At 34.7% G+C, this 16251-nt stretch overlaps 1 protein-coding gene across 4 annotated transcripts in view; it reads right to left on the reverse strand.

Moving 5' to 3' along the window:
• The window catches only part of HMCN1 (hemicentin 1), a 458239-nt gene that overhangs the window by 184912 nt on the left and 257076 nt on the right, over window positions 1-16251 (reverse strand). For all 4 annotated transcript variants that reach the window (XM_072830872.1, XM_072830871.1, XM_072830875.1 and 1 more), the window contains 5 exons: window positions 13784-13978; window positions 12563-12693; window positions 12260-12407; window positions 9773-9899; window positions 6351-6505 (listed from right to left, as the gene is read on the reverse strand). In XM_072830872.1, the coding sequence (XP_072686973.1) occupies window positions 6351-6505; window positions 9773-9899; window positions 12260-12407; window positions 12563-12693; window positions 13784-13978 (756 nt within the window). The remainder of the gene's footprint in view (window positions 1-6350; window positions 6506-9772; window positions 9900-12259; window positions 12408-12562; window positions 12694-13783; window positions 13979-16251) is intronic.

The raw sequence follows: 16251 nt of genomic DNA on the forward strand, positions 1-16251 counted from the left end.
GCAGGCTCATCTTGTATATTCCCTGCCCCAGCCCTAGAATTAACCATTTCTCCAAAAAGCCCTGGCTCCTTTCAGTGGAAAAGAATATTAGAAGATAAGAGCTGGGTGCTGAATAAAGTACCTTAATATTTTCTGATAATTATTCTTAGAACTAGCTTACAGTGACAAACATTCACATACACATTTTTTTTGGCACACATAATTTAAGGAAAGATCTACTATACTGTGAAGTAAACTTGGTGGTGGAATAATTTTCTTATAAAGTGGTTTAATATATAACTCAGGGAAGCCAACTGTGGTTCATTGGCCAGTTATGGAGATGTTGAGGCAAGAACAGCTTTTACATGTTTAAACGGTTGGAAAAAAATAATACTAATATTTTGTGACATGTAAAAATTAATATGAAATTCAAACTTCAGGGTCTATATTGTTTTATTGAGATATTGATTTATTGTCACACTCATTTGTTTACATATTATCTATGGTTACTTTCTCTCTCTAATAACTGAGTTAGGTAGTTGCAAAAAATAGCAAATATGTGTTCTCCTTGCTTCTCACTGATGCTCAACTCATCATAAATTTAAGTGACACAATTATAACTCACAGCATTTCAAGTTGCCATGCATATCACCATATCATGATATTTTATTTTATTTTTATTTTTTATTTTATTTTTGTGTCAAAATAAGAAAAGAAAAAAATAAGAAAAGAAAAAATACTTTAAAAAGTCACATTTTTAAATATGTGGATTATTTTGTTATACGTTAAATGGCAAAGCATTGTTTATTTTGTAATAATTCTATAACTGTTCTGAAAGTTTACAATATACCCCAACACTACTAGACTAAGCACTCGTCACATTACTTCCAATTCAAAACAATAGTTGGAAAAATTAGAAAATGTAAAATGGACTCAGAATTTCTCCACAAAAATAAAAAGTCCAAATGAGACTATAATAAAAATAAGTTTGAGTGGTTCCTATGTTTTCCAAGCAAGAAAATCCATTTGCAAACAGTAATTTAATTAAAATCAGGGATGATTACAGTCAGTAGTCATAGAAATGTGTCCAGAGAAATTTTAAATTTTTGTTTAAGATTATGAGCCGTTCCATGAAAATAATTGCTTGAAGAGTAAAGAATACTGGGAGAAATACTGATAGTTACCTTTTTTTTAAGGCAACTTCTCTAGTATTCAATAGTATTCTTGGCCCCTAACAAATTAACAGATGTTACCGATACTGCTTTTTGTTTGAGGAGTCAATGCCAAGTTTGAAGAAACTGAAGAATTAGTCTCTAAGAATAGTCTGCATGGAACAACTACAGTCAAAAAATATTTTCAAAAAAAGTTAAAGAAAACATGAATTCACTACAACCTGAAGTAGAATCTGCTAAGATAGTACAAGGGATGGTGGTAAAACTATGTGTGGGGAAGAAAAGGCTTAGACAAATTTAAAAAGCTTATTAAAATGTAAGGTTTTAAAAGTCTATATTCCTTGCATTATTTATTAGCAAGCACTCTGTAATATTCATATGTTATTGAACGAGAAGTGTCCATGGTATTTTTTATTTGCTCTTATGGACTTAAACATCATTAGTTCTGTGAATCTTTGCTACAAATAGAAACTGAATATAAAGACTTTTCCTACCATAGAGCAATTTAATGCTTTAATGGTGGTAAAATTATTAGTTTAATTTTTTTAGTTCAGGGTTGAGATGAGTTTTTCTGAATGAATTGTTCTCAAACACTATTACAGCATACCATTGGTTGAATTTGGAAGTTACTTTGCTATAAACTTGATAATGTTTCTTCATGAGTTCAACCTAAAATTACCAGACCAAAACAGCTCTTAAATGAAAAACTTACACCATGGTAGTCATTCTGTTTGAATCACAATTAATGTCAGGCTGTTTTATAAATTTCTAATGCTGTCAAACAAAATTGAGATCTCCATTCCCAGTGGATTTTCTGTGGATATATTTTCCGAACTCAAATTTCAGTTTCAGCAATGTTTGTCAGACTTTGACACATATACAAAGGAAATTTCTACATTTGAAGTTCGGTTATCTCTGAGAATGAGGACCTTCCATCCAAATTTCAATTGGAATTGTTTCATCTGCAGTTTGGCATGCTAAGAGTGAATTATCAAGACACTATAAGAAAATTCTATAAATGCCTTCCAAGCAATGAATATGGTCAGTTAAAATAATATGTTCATGAACTGATTCTGGTATTTGACAGTATCTACGTGCATGGAAAGACATTTTCCAGGATGAACTACATAAGATCTCATTATAGATCAGCATTAACAGATGGACATTTGCAATCAATTTTGGTGAGAGGGATCACTAACTTTCACTATCAATCAATTAAAACTTTATCCCCCTACAAGAATTCCGTTCTTCTCATTAGTAGGCTTGTATTACAAAAAATTTTATAATTTTTAAAATCAGTAGAACTTCATCAATAGACAATTAGTAGAGAGATGCTTGGGTGGCTCAGCAGTTGAGCATCTGCCTTCAGCCAAGGACGTGATCCTGGAGTCCCGGGATCGAGTCCCGTTGGGCTCCCTGCGTGGAGCCTGCTTCTCCCTCTGCCTGTGTCTCTGCCTCTCTCTCTCTCTGTCTCTCATGAATAAATAAGTAAATAAATCTTTAAAAAATAGACAATTAGTAGAAATTCATTTCTACTTTGATATATAAGAAGTACATAATATCTTTGATTTTGTGTCATGGTCTGCAAGATCTAAAATATTTACTATCTCTGCCTTTTATAAAAAAAAAAAAAAAAAAAAAAAAAAGTGGGGCAGCCTGGGTGGCTTGGAGGTTTAGCACCACCTTCAGCCCGGGATGTGATCCTGGAGACCTAGGATCGAGTCCTGTGTCGGGCTTCCTGTGTGGAGTCTGCTTCTCCCTCTGCCTGTGTCTCTGCCTCTCTCTCTGTTTCTCGAATAAATAAATAAAATCTTAAATAAAAAAAAAAAGTGTACCAAGTCCAAGATAACCAATTAATACAAATTCAGGCCACCATTTTGAAATCTTAAAGAAGAGCAATTTATTCAGATTTAAAATTTTAATTTTGTTTTGAGACTACTTATGTCGCATGTTAATCTGCAAATGAATATCAAACTGCTGGCTGAAATTGCCTAAGTCAACCACCAATTAGTTAGAGGATACATTAATGAAAGCAAGAATATAGTTCAAATAAGCCCCTATTTCTCCATGATTGTTATACAAAGGTATATCATTTGTACCGAAAAGGATCTATTTTAAAAATAAGCATTTATGAAATTGAGAAAAATTACTCAAAGAACATTTCAAATTGACATCAGAACAACATACCATCTACTGCTTAAATTTGCCAAATAAATAAATGTCACTTCCTATTTCAATTTAATTCATCTATATTTCTCTGAAACCTTACTTTCTGTTTGAGGAAGGCTATTAGAGATAAAGGTAATGAACACACTGCACATTAAAATGCACTGCACATCTACCCTCAAAGACCTTTGTATTCTTTGGGGAGGCTCTCAGACTTTTTAAAATCAAACATGGACCTCAGGTTAAAAATCTTTGCCTCAGAACTAATAGGTGTCAGTTTACACAATCTCCCCATAGGATATTCAAAGGTTTTTTATTTTCTTCCTTTATTCATATCTTTTTCCTTGCTCTTTGCCCCCCTCCATCTCTTATTTTTTCACTCTTGTTTTGTCCTCATGTCTTTTCTTATTCAGGCACAATGTGCATTTCTGCTTTTCAAGTCCATCACCTGCTTTGTCCTCATGTTAGTATGTAAATAAGGAAAACCAATGAATCAACTGTGGTGTGAAACACACTCGCATCTGAAAACTACATAAATATTCCTCACAGCTAGCCCAAATATGGCATCTGTTTCATTCATTCTTAGGAATAAAAGCATTTCCATAAGTGAAATAAAGTAAGCTTAATATTGCCCACTTGGAAGTGTAGACAAGCTTGCTAGGAAGTAAATGCATTGTTTCCTGAATAATAATAATAATAATAATAATAATAATACTCAAAACTTCGCAGTGTTATAATGCCTTTCACCTTGGACAATCCTAGGAAACTTAATCATTATAGATCCCTCTCTTCTGGGTGCCTGAGGACATCATACAGAGTGAACAAGAGGATCTGAAATAAAAGAACTCAAGCCCTATGGAAATAGGTGTCTTACTGAATCACCAAAATATATTCACCATAGATCTTGGCAACAATACAACAATGTGGAGAAGACTACTCAAAAGCTTAGGGGAACATTTGCACCTATTATTTAAATGTCTGCTTCTGGTAGGCAGCCAATAGTAGCAATAACACTTTTGTTTAACTTGGATTCATGGCCAATCTTTCAGTAATGTTACTCTTTTTGGAGGGCAAGTCTTTTCATGACTGAATTCTTCCAAGGCTTCTATTTATAGGCAGAAATGATTTAAAAGCATGCATTAAATAAAATCTCTTTGATTCAAGAGAGCTATTCCAACTTAATATAGGTACTCACATTAAAAAAGGGAAATTTCAAATCCAGTGAGGTTAATAGAAATCAAGCTTTTAAGACAATACAACCACCAGGTAAATAATGAAAAACAAATAACATTTATTAAACTCTTACTCTTATAAGCCAAGTAAACCAGTAAGGTATCTAGATTTTGATCCTTACAATAACACTATTAAGTAGATGCTATTATTGTCTCCAATTTACAGATGAGGAACCTGAAGATCAGAGGGTATTTGGGAAGTGTGGCCAAAGTCACAAAGCTAGTAAGTGTCAGAAGCTGGATCTCAACCTATCTGCCTGTCTTAGAAGCACAAGTTCTTATTAATGACTAGACCAGTGCTGTCCAATAGAAATATAATGCTAAATATGTATATAACAAAATTTTTGCTAGTAGCCCTGTTAAAAAATTTGAAAATAAACAGAAGAGATTAGTTCCCATAATATATTTTATTTAGCATAGTATATGCAAAATATTTCAGATGTAATCAATGTAAAATTACTAATTAGATATCTTACATTATATTTTCGTATTAAGGCTTCCGAATCTGGACTATATTTCATACTTACAGCTTGTATCAATTTGGACTAGCCGCATTTCCAATGCTCAAAGGCCTCCTGTGGCTAGTGGTTACCATATTGGACAGTATATCACTAGCCCATTCATTCATTTAGCAAACATTTCTTGAGAGCTACTGTGTATCAAAGTAGGGAACAAGCAAAACAAGGTCCTGTTCTTATGAAGTTTAGCTTCCTTGGAGACAAACAGCAAGTGAGTAAACAAGCCCATAATTAGGCAATAACCTATCAGACAGTGATATGTATTATGAAGAAAATAAACTTGAATAATGTAATAGTGACTGGGTAACAGCTTGGCCTGGGAAGATCCTCTAAAGAGATGATATTCCTGAAGTATCTAGACATTTCGTGAGTGTCATATGCTATGAAGAGACAGAAATTAGTGTGGTAAGTAGAACCACAAGAAGCATGACTGGTCTATTGAGTTCTGTTCCTTTCTATCAGGTAATTCTTTGTGCCCACAACATAATGTTCGTGTGCCTTCCTATGACTCTAAGTGTAAAAAAAAAAAATGACTTTAGTATTCACTTTCCTCAGGGGATGTTGAGACTTAGTGCAATGAGGACTACATACTGTGGTGGGGACTTAGCTGGGAAAGAATAGTGACATAAACATAAAGCATTTAAAATATCACCAAGGGTCAGAATAAGGGCCAAGATGTTATGAAAAAAGAATTGCCTACCATTGGCTTCAATTCATGCATCTCAACCCTTTTTAGAGGTGTTTTTTTTTTTTTAACTCTTTTAAGGATAGAGACATTTTATTATATACTAATCACTTAGGAAATACCTGCCCTCTTGAGTGACATTTACTGAAAATCACTAGAACTCTTAAAGAAATCCTACTTCATGACAAAATGCATTAAAACTAGATGCAGTGTTCTAGTCTAAAACACAGCAGATAGGTTCTCTCTTCTAAAGTAAGTAGCATTCCAAATTACCCAGCATTGAATAAATGAACAGTTAACATTAAACCCTTCTTTAAAATTTTCTTCTTTTTTTCTTAGAGCAAGCACACACACAATAAAAAGTGGGGGAGTGGGGGAGTGGGGGAGTGGGGGAGGGAGAGGGAGAGAGGGAATCAAGCAGGCTCCATGTCCAGCATGGAGCTCAATGAGGGGATCAATCTCACAACCCTGAGATCATGATTGGAGCCAAAATCAAGAATCAGATAAGGTTAACCAACTGAGCCACCCAGACATCCTCCCTTCTTTTCAATTTATGGTGAGAACTGGTAATAACAAAAAGCATAAGAAAATAACTTACTATAGACAGTCAATCTTATGTCCTTGGTTTGTTTGCCAGCTGCATTGGACACAGCACACTGGTAGCGTCCCTTGTCACTTCTTCGTGCATTCTTTAAATGTAAAACTTGTCCCTTGTCTAGAAGTTCAATATTAGGATCTTCTAAAAATAAAGGCCTAGAAAAAATAAATTTTATTCTGTGAGTCCATTTTTATTTTCCGGTTTCCTCTCTTATTAATAATGAAAAATCATTGACATTTGAGGTTAAACATATGAATCAAAGTTGTTTTTTTCTGTATGAATCTAAAAGAAATACAACAATGTGATTAGTACTTCCATTCAGAAAAACTGAATTATTAAAGCACTTTACAAATGAAAATTAGATAATTATTACTTTGAGATGAAAAGTTCCTTCATTTCAAACTTAATTGTTGAATATTAATAGAAACCTGATAGTGTCATTATTTGTTTGAGTCTCCCTCCTCCTTCTTATTTTTCTTCTTTTTTTTGTTTTTGTAGCCAAAATTTCTATCATCATTTAGTAAAGTGAAACTTAAGAGTTTATAGGAGCTTGAGGCGAAGCAATATTATTTTTAAACCAATATCATTATAGGGATCCCTGGGTGGTGCAGCGGTTTGGCGCCTGCCTTTGGCCCAGGGCGCGATCCTGGAGATCCGGGATCGAATCCCACGTCAGGCTCCCGGTGCATGGAGCCTGCTTCTCCCTCTGCCTATGTCTCTGCCTCTCTCTCTCTCTGTGTGTGACTATCATAAATAAATGAAAAATAAAAAAAATAAAAAAAAACTTTTAAACCAGTATCATTATAATACCCGAAAGAGTACTCACAATATAATGAATAGTTATCACTTACTAAAGGCAATGATCATGCCAACTTTTCTAAAAAAGAGATACTGTAACCAATATGAATGCTTTTATAATCATAAATACTGAACGATGTTTAAGGCAAAAGCAGCTCATCTATAGTTGTCAAGGATGTCTTTCTCTACTACGTAGAGTCACTTATTAACTATTATAAAATGCTTACTTTACATAATTGGCTGCTGCTTTTGGCTGCAGCTTTATGTAATATTTGAAATATCATGGTTATTAAAGTCTATGATATCCTAATATTCATGCCTTTAAAACTTACTGATCTTTCAGGAAGACTCAAAGCAGTTTTTAAAAATTTTCAGTGACTTAGCCATGATAAATAATTAGATGCACTGCTCTATTAAAAGCTGTGAGTCATACTACACGATTAAATGGAAGCACAGGGATCCCTGGGTGGCGCAGCGGTTTGGCGCCTGCCTTTGGCCCAGGGCGCGATCCTGGAGACCCAGGATCGAATCCCACATCAGGCTCCCGGTGCATGGAGCCTGCTTCTCCCTCTGCCTATGTCTCTGCCTCTCTCTCTCTCTCTGTGACTATCATAAATAAATAAAAATTAAAAAAAAAAATTTAAAAAAAATAAAAAATAAAAAATAAATGGAAGCACATTTAATTGTCTTATATATGTTGGCAAATTGAATTTAAATAAAATATTTAAAAAATTGTCTATGGTAGCACCCTCCACTATTTCTTGGTATGACACTTTGTAGGAAGTTCTCAAAAGCTAATAGAATAAATACCTTAGTTTATGCATCTTAACTGTTTAAAGAAGTGAACACTTGATAATGTTACTCAAATTTAAGTAATTTTAAAACTTTTGTTAATTATGTAAGTAACAAAAATTTAAACAAAAAAGTATTATAATAGGAAAAGGTCCTCTTGATTTTTTACCTCTAACGTGAGTCTTCTCTAGACATTTCACCATTATAAGTTTGGTTTATATTCTTTCTAAACATTTTCACCCTTAAATGTCTTCCCCAAAGAATCTAGTTTTTGTATGTAAATAGTATTGCTTTGTTTTCTTCTCTTTTCATTTGACAATAGCTATAGAGATATTTTTGGTATTATAACTTGATTGTACTCTTTTTAATAGCTGCCTAGTGTTTCACAAGATGACTATACTGTAAGTTATCCACCTATTTCCTAAGGTTGAGTATTAGTCAGTTTCCACTTTTCTGCCATCACAGTGTTGTAGGGAATACGACCTACTATGGTACAAGTCCTCCTGTGGATCTGCATGAACACTTCCCTCTGCTAGATCTTGAAAATGTATTTGCTACATCACAGCATACGGCCATTCAAATTTTAATAGATATCAACAAATTGTCCTTGAGAGTACTAATTTACATTCTCTGCAGCAGAATACTACATCCTGATTTCCCACACTCTAGCCAACACTTCACATTGTTCAAACCTTTACTTATTTATTTGCCAATCTGGCCTGTGAGAGACAAAAATCATATTATTTTTGTTTATATTCTCCAAATTATTGAAAGTGAGCATTTTTTTCTTCCAACTTGTAATTTAAATTCCAGTTAGTATATTACAGTGTAATATTTGTTTCATATATAGGATTTAGTGATTCATCACTTACATACAACACCCATTGCTCATCGTAACAGGTGTCCTCCCTCATACCTATCACCCATTTAACCCATCTCTGTCCCTGCCCCACCTCCCCTCCCGCAACCCTGTTTGTTATCTATAGTTAAGAGTTAGCTTTACACTTTCCCTCTGTCTTTTCTCTCTATGTTCATCTGTTTTGTTTCTAAAGTTCTACATATGAATAAAATTATATAGTATTTGTTTTTCTCTGATTGACTTATTTCACTCTCTAGAGCATCTTTTAATACATCTATTGCTTAATTATAAATTTTTAAATTGCTTGTTTATATCCTCCATACATTTTTCTGTTGTCTTTTTTATTGGTTTATAAAGTTTGCATACTTTATTTATACATAGTTGCATACTTTAAACAATGCAAATCTTTACTTTTTGCTACTTAAGTCTTAGACACCTGCTCTCAGAAACCATAATAATACTTGACCATACTGTGAGAAATAAACTCTCAGAACAATACAAATCAAAGTAGCCATAGCAGTGTGGGCAAACCTCAGTAGCCCTTGAACTTAAAGTCTGGGAAATATCTAATTGCTCTTTTGTGGTTGTTCCTTCTTCTACATTATTAGAACTAGCTTAAGTATTCATCTTGTCATAAAAATTATCTTTTCATAATTCAAACAGTTCCATGTGAAGGCAAAATTATCTCTGCATTTGAATCTTGCATTTATCATTCTTTATTCATAGCCTTTGGGACGAATATTTAATGCACACTAAATTTGAGTTCCTCTGTTTCTAAAATAAATTCCCAGCATTTATAAGGTTTTATGGTTCATTAGAATGAAAGATATTACAAAACTTTGAGACCATTTTTTGAACAATATTGTTTTTCCTTCATGTTCATTTAATAATATCTATGAGTAAAATCCACATGAATTTACACATCCGTTCCCTATCGTTGGACTCTTGCAACAAATAGAAAAATGGTACTTACTTTCCATCTTTGAACCAGTGAATAGCAGGGAAGGGGGTGCCTTTGACCTGGCATTCGAGGGTAGTGTCATGGTTGAGGACAACAGAGACTTCATTTGGGGAGTTGGCACCTATTATGGTGGGTGGGACTTGAACAAAGACATTTTATCATGAAAATTGATGACTTAACAAAGGGTGGGGGGAGAAAAAGCAGATTATTAATGATTTCTACAGTATTTCACTAAAAATTTAATATTACAAATAAAATATCACACAATAATACCTTTTCATATTGCATCAGTCAACCCACCTAACTATTAAATTTAAATACAGAAACACATTCATTAAAGATTTGCTAGCAGGATAATTACTTGAAAAAATCAACTCATTTTGAGGAGTCATAACCTATATGCAAAAGGAGTTTTTCGATGAGCGGTGAAGCTCATATAATGCAATTTATTACTGTTACACATTTTAGATAACAAATGATATCATCAATATTAATTTTACAATGTTCAAATTCTACATACTACAACATAGTGCTACTCGAAGTATATTACCCTTGTTTATTTTAAAGGGCCTCTATGGTACCTATGCTGTCAGATAGGAAAAATATGAAAATGACTATGCTAGTTTTTATTCTCAGAATTATCAAAACATTGAGAAATTCCTGTGCACTTCCCTGACTTTGAAATCCTCTCCGTTAATATCATGTTAAGATGTGTGGTCTTTACCTTCAGAGCAATGACCAACCACCAAAGTAGCTCCCTCAGTAGAAGAGGGGTGTGACCAGATTTTGTTCTTTTCTCTTTTTTTTTAAGATTTTATTTATTTATTCATGAGAGACACAGAGAGAGAGGCAGAGACATAGGCAGAGGGAGAAGCAGGCTCCCGGCAAGCATCCTGATGTGGGACTGCATCCTGAACCCTGGGCTCAAGGCCTGAGCAGAAGGCAGACGCTCAACTCCTATTTTGTTTTAAGACCAGGCTGGCTGGGGAATGAAGCCTGGATTTGAGTGGCAAGGAGTGGGTGAAGGGGGGCAGTTCAGAGACTACTACATCAATTCGGCTTACAAATGATACTGTTACAGTTAGAGATGAAAGGGGTAGATAGTTTAACCCTGAATTAGGAAATAGTCTTGACAGAATATAGATACATTTAGGGAGTTGGGGGGGGGTAGGTAGAAAGAATGAGAGCTAGGTTCTAGCAGACGCAAGTGGGTGGACAGAGGTGTGGTGCACTGTGATCGGCTCAATAAAGTTGACCAGAACATATGTTCACTGAGACCTTTTGTTTGATATGCCACTAAGACATTCAAATCAAGACACTGTGGAGAAGATGAGATGTATATTCTTAGAGCTCAGAGACAACGTCTGAGCTGGAAATAAAAATTTGGGACACATCAGGACACAGGATTCAAAGTAAATTAATGCCCAGAGAAATAATACCAATGTAACTAATGATAGAAAAAGATCATTTAGTTTTTGATAGCCTGTACTTAAATATAATAAGAATAATTTTGGTAGAGGCAATGAAGAGTATTTCAGGCTCTGAGAAGGCTAATGAGAGGGATCATTTTTATGCTGAAGCAGCTTAAAAATGGTAGTTTGAATGCAGCATCATTCCCAGACTTTACTTTCACCCCAGACGTAGAAACATATGCCCATTCTGATGAACAAAATATTGAAAAGGGAGGAAGTCATTCTATCACCAAGTAGACTCTAATTGGCAAATATAATTTCATAAATTAAAATTATAAAACTTTAAATTTACGATTACCACTAAAATTTTCTAAATGTCTTATATCCCAAGTCTTCTACCCGCACTCAGAATTTTCCTCTCTTAATTAGGATCTGGGCAGAGGTGATTTAGTGATAAGAGTTAGAATTCAGGAAGGTGCATTTGCTACTTTCTCCAGTTCAAGTTACAACCTAGCAGCTTCAGGTGTCCGGAGCATTAATGAGTTTTATTCTGCTTCATCCTGGATAGTTACTTCACTGAGAATTTCCTGCCCACTTCACAGGAGAAATTGACAAGAGTAGTAATTTACTATTTTATATATAAGACGGTACCAAATACTCACAGACATCTCTATGATAAATAATAAATAACTTAAAACATTCTATAGCATATGATTCTGGTTAACCTATATTAAAAACAAAAAAAATGAAAGAGTGAAACAAATGATATTTCTCTTATCAATGTTTTTTTATCTCATTGTTCTTTCTTAACTGTCAGCTCCATCCTATTATAAGAAATGCATGGAACGCCTGGGTTTGCTAAACAAACTGGGTGGCTCAGTGGTTGAGCATCTGCCTTTGGCTCAGGTCATGATCCTGGGGTCCTGGGATCAAGTCCTGCATCAGGCTCCCCCCAGGGAGTCTGCTTCTCCCTCTGCCTGTGTCTCTGCCTCTCATTCTGTGTCTCTCATGAATAAATAAATAAAATCTTGAAAAAAAAAGAAATGCATCTCAAAATTGTAGGTTTTTAAAAGTCTGTTTCACTTACCTAACACATCGATGTTAAAATACTTCTGAGAAGTGCCTGCAATATTAACTGCTTTGCAGGAATATCTTCCTACATCCTCTGGAGTGACTTTGAAGAGCTTTAATATCTTCCCATTGTTCACAATCTGAATGGTGCTGCTTTCACTCACCTTCAACAAAATGGTCAGTTATTTCCAATCCTAATACAAATGCATACTTAGGAATTGACATAGAAGTTTTCTATCATTATTAAGAAGAAAGTCCTGAGTGATTTATTCCAGAGGCAGAGGCAAGGAATTATGCATATTCTGATGCTTTTACTTACCTGGACATCATCTTTGTACCACATGATGATGGGAGAAGGAGTACCTTCAACTTCACAGAAGAGATTGGTCAGTTGATTGATCAACACAGATACGTTTGTTATGTGTTCTTTATCTTTAATTACTGGAGGAACTGCAAAAAGAGAAGAGTCATGGCTAGATAATTTGATATGAAGTTTCTGTACATAGGCCTTTAGAAAGCAACTTCTGAGATATGTGATAACCAAAAAGGCTGGTCATACTTAAGCACATTCCTTAACATTAAGAGGAAGATCTTGACCAATATATTTATAAATAACTCTTATTAAAGTTTTACTTTAATGATCAGAGTTTTGAAGTGATGATAAAACTTAAGATAAAGTTAAGGGAGAAACTAGTTATTCCACATATAACTCAAAATGTAAACTGCTACAGTCTTAATTAAGTCATGTGGGACTCACTGCTTTGCTGATGGAAGTGCATATGCCCAGTGTCTATGGAAGCCATTATCTATGAAATTTTAAAATGAACATAACCTGTGACTGATGCAAAATGACAAATGTACAAGTATTTCATTAAGGTGTTACTTATAATAACAAGTAATTGGTAACACAAATGTTCATCATTAATAGATGAAGGTTAAGGCAATCATGGCATAGCCATACAGTGGGATGCTAAACAGGTATAAATAAGAGTTAGGAATAATGAATAATCCCCAAGATAGTTAGTTTAGTAAAATAGACAAAGTGTAGAGTAATGGATGCGGTGTTCTCCTGTATGGATCTTTTTATATATAAAAATAGGATAAAATATATATTCATATTTCTTTGTTATGTATAAATACCTCTGGGAAAATACACACACACACACACACACACACACAAACTAATAAATTCCTTTGCCCTCAGGGAGGATAAGTAGATAGCTTAGCTTAAGTCATGAGAGTTTTGACGATTCTACTACTTGAATTTTGAATAAAGTCATAGGATAAGTAGATAGCTTAGCTTAAGTCATGAGAGTTTTGACGATTCTACTACTTGAATTTTGAATAAAGTCATAATAAAAATTTACACAAAATTTTAAATCGATTAATCAATGCAATCAGATTGTCAGCTTCCTGTTTGATAGCACTCCATTCACATTAACATTAAATAATACTACATTGAGAGAATAACTTACATATATAAGAATTAGAAAATGTCATACATTCAACTATATGGTTTTGGTATCTTATCTGTGTTTACCATGGACTTTGAGGTTATATTTTTTTTCTGTTGTTCCAGCTTCATTTACTGCCACACAGATGTACTCCCCATTGTCATAGGGTGTAACAGACGCAATAACCAACAATGTGCCATCTTCCAAGATGGAAATACCAGGCTCTCTGCCTGTCAGCTCCCTACCATTCCATATCCATTTGATGGTTGGTTTGGGGGTACCTAAATGAAAAATCAGAGGTTTGTGATATTTTATAATAAAATTAGGAATCATTATTAAATATCAAATACATTGAGGAGAAATAAAAAAAATTATGACTATAATTTATACCCTAAGTTACTATGCTGCTTTCAAGATATTTCTCCTGTATGAAATGTCTTTTTCGTTTTTGTTTTTTTTTTTTAAGATTTTATTTATTTATTCATGAGAGACACAGACAGAGAGAGAGGCGGAGACCCAGGCAGAGGGAGAAGCAGGCTCCATGCAAGGAGCCCGATGTGGAACTCGATCCCGGGTCTCCAGGATCACACCCTGGGCTGCAGGCGGCGCCAAACCGCTACGCCACCGGGGCTGCCCTCCTGCATGAAATTTCAAAGAGATTATGGTATTTAATGCCTCTAATTCCTGATCAGTCCTAAGAGACCTACGGTCTCTAGTGTAGAGTTGAGCAAGTTGTCTTTCCAAGATTTTCAGAAAACAGTAAGCAAACCAAGGCATTTTCTTGTGTGAGTTCATGGTAATTAGTGGGGAAAAAATTATATTAATCAAATGGGAGAGTTTGGGGGTAAAAATAAATGAAGAACAAAAAGCAAGGGACTATCACAGGAATAAAACATAAAGATTGCCCAACCAAATAGAGTCACAACTGCAGAAGTGATCCTTTATATAATTCATACTTTTAAAAGGCCTCATATAGCAGAGATGAGGAACTTCTACTACCCACACATCTAGTGATTTCATGATGTTAAACATAGGACAATAGGAAAAATTCTTGACTTTTTATACTGAAAAGAAAATTGGGAAAGCAGAGAGCAGGACTAGTTTCCTAGATTTACTTATGACCAAAGAGTAAATGGAAGTAATGTGCTCGTGAGTAGAAGTGATAAAACCATCTTGAAGTATGTAATAGAGACAAAAGCACATATTGGAAATGGATGAATTCCATATTAAGAACGTACTTATGTAGCAAATGATGTGTCAGGCACTAGTCTAAGTACTTCAAAATTTACTTAATACCTATAAAAATAAAAAGAGAGCATATTAAATTAATGTGGTTGCATGACGTTATTAATAATCTTAAATTAAGGGATGATAAAAATATTGGTATTGGTATATAATCCAAGACAAGTACAAAAGAAGGTAGAATGCAAAGAAGGTGTCATTAAAGTTAAACTCAAGTTGAGTTAAGGACTTATAAAAGTGACTCTGAAAGGTTTATTTATGAGAAAAATAAACAAAAAGATTGGCCTATTTCATTGTGCTAACAGTAAAAAGCTGACTGATGAGGAAGAGAAGGTGAACTGATGGACTGTAATTGTCTATGCTGTCAAAGAAAAAAGAGCTATAATCATTTCACGTCTTCACATCCCACTCACTCCTTTTTGTGTCTCAATCAGACTTCTTAGTGATATTTGTTGAGTTAATACATGAAAAATTAAATGAACAAGCAAAAAGAAGTTTTATGCTAGCTTTAATTTATAAATGGTCGAACCATCATGTACAAGATGAAATTTGTTGCACAAAACAAGGAAAAGGCATTTAGCTCCTTCAAATGAACCTAAATTATATCCCAGGTGAAAATGGGGAAGTGGAAGGGGGTGGTTTTTCAAGGCGGAAAAGGCAAATCAAAAGAGCCAGGAAACGGAAGTCCTCCAAGCCAGCATCGGAGTCCAGGAGCCAATGGGGGTCCAGGATCCAATGCAGAGCAAAGGGTAACAGTGCTACCAGTAGGGATCCAGTGGCAGCGACTACTCATTGTGAATATCTGAATTTAAACTCTTTTAAAGGTCCCCTCTTCAGGCCATGCCTCCTCCCTCAGTGCTATTGGGATTGTTACTGATGATTATTTTGATATATGAAAAGGTTGTTAAAGTTCTCTTGTAATGCTGGTAGAAAATAATCATTGGTGAAAACTACTGGAAAGATGCAGAATCTTGCTACAGAAACAGGAACAGCCATGAGGACTCTCATCTGCAGCTGCTTCCTGGAACAAACGCTGAGAGGCATTTGTGGGAGCAATGATGGTACCAGCTGCCCGGAGGTTATGGAAAAAAAATACTGCCTGGACGTTGCCAGAACTGCTATAAACACATCTGATTCATTATGGACGTTCTTAACCACATTCTGGCATCCAGAGCAAGGGTGACAGTGACAATGCCTCTCTCACATCCCCCTGAGGAGAGAAAAGAATAGTTTCCTGCCAGGAAACATGTTGAGATAGAAAGCCCAGGAATTCAGGGAGGTAAAGGGGTTTGGATAAGCCTCAGAGTGCCAA

Source organism: Canis lupus, chromosome 6, assembly GCF_048164855.1.
Source record: "Canis lupus baileyi chromosome 6, mCanLup2.hap1, whole genome shotgun sequence".
NCBI lineage: Eukaryota > Metazoa > Chordata > Mammalia > Carnivora > Canidae > Canis > Canis lupus.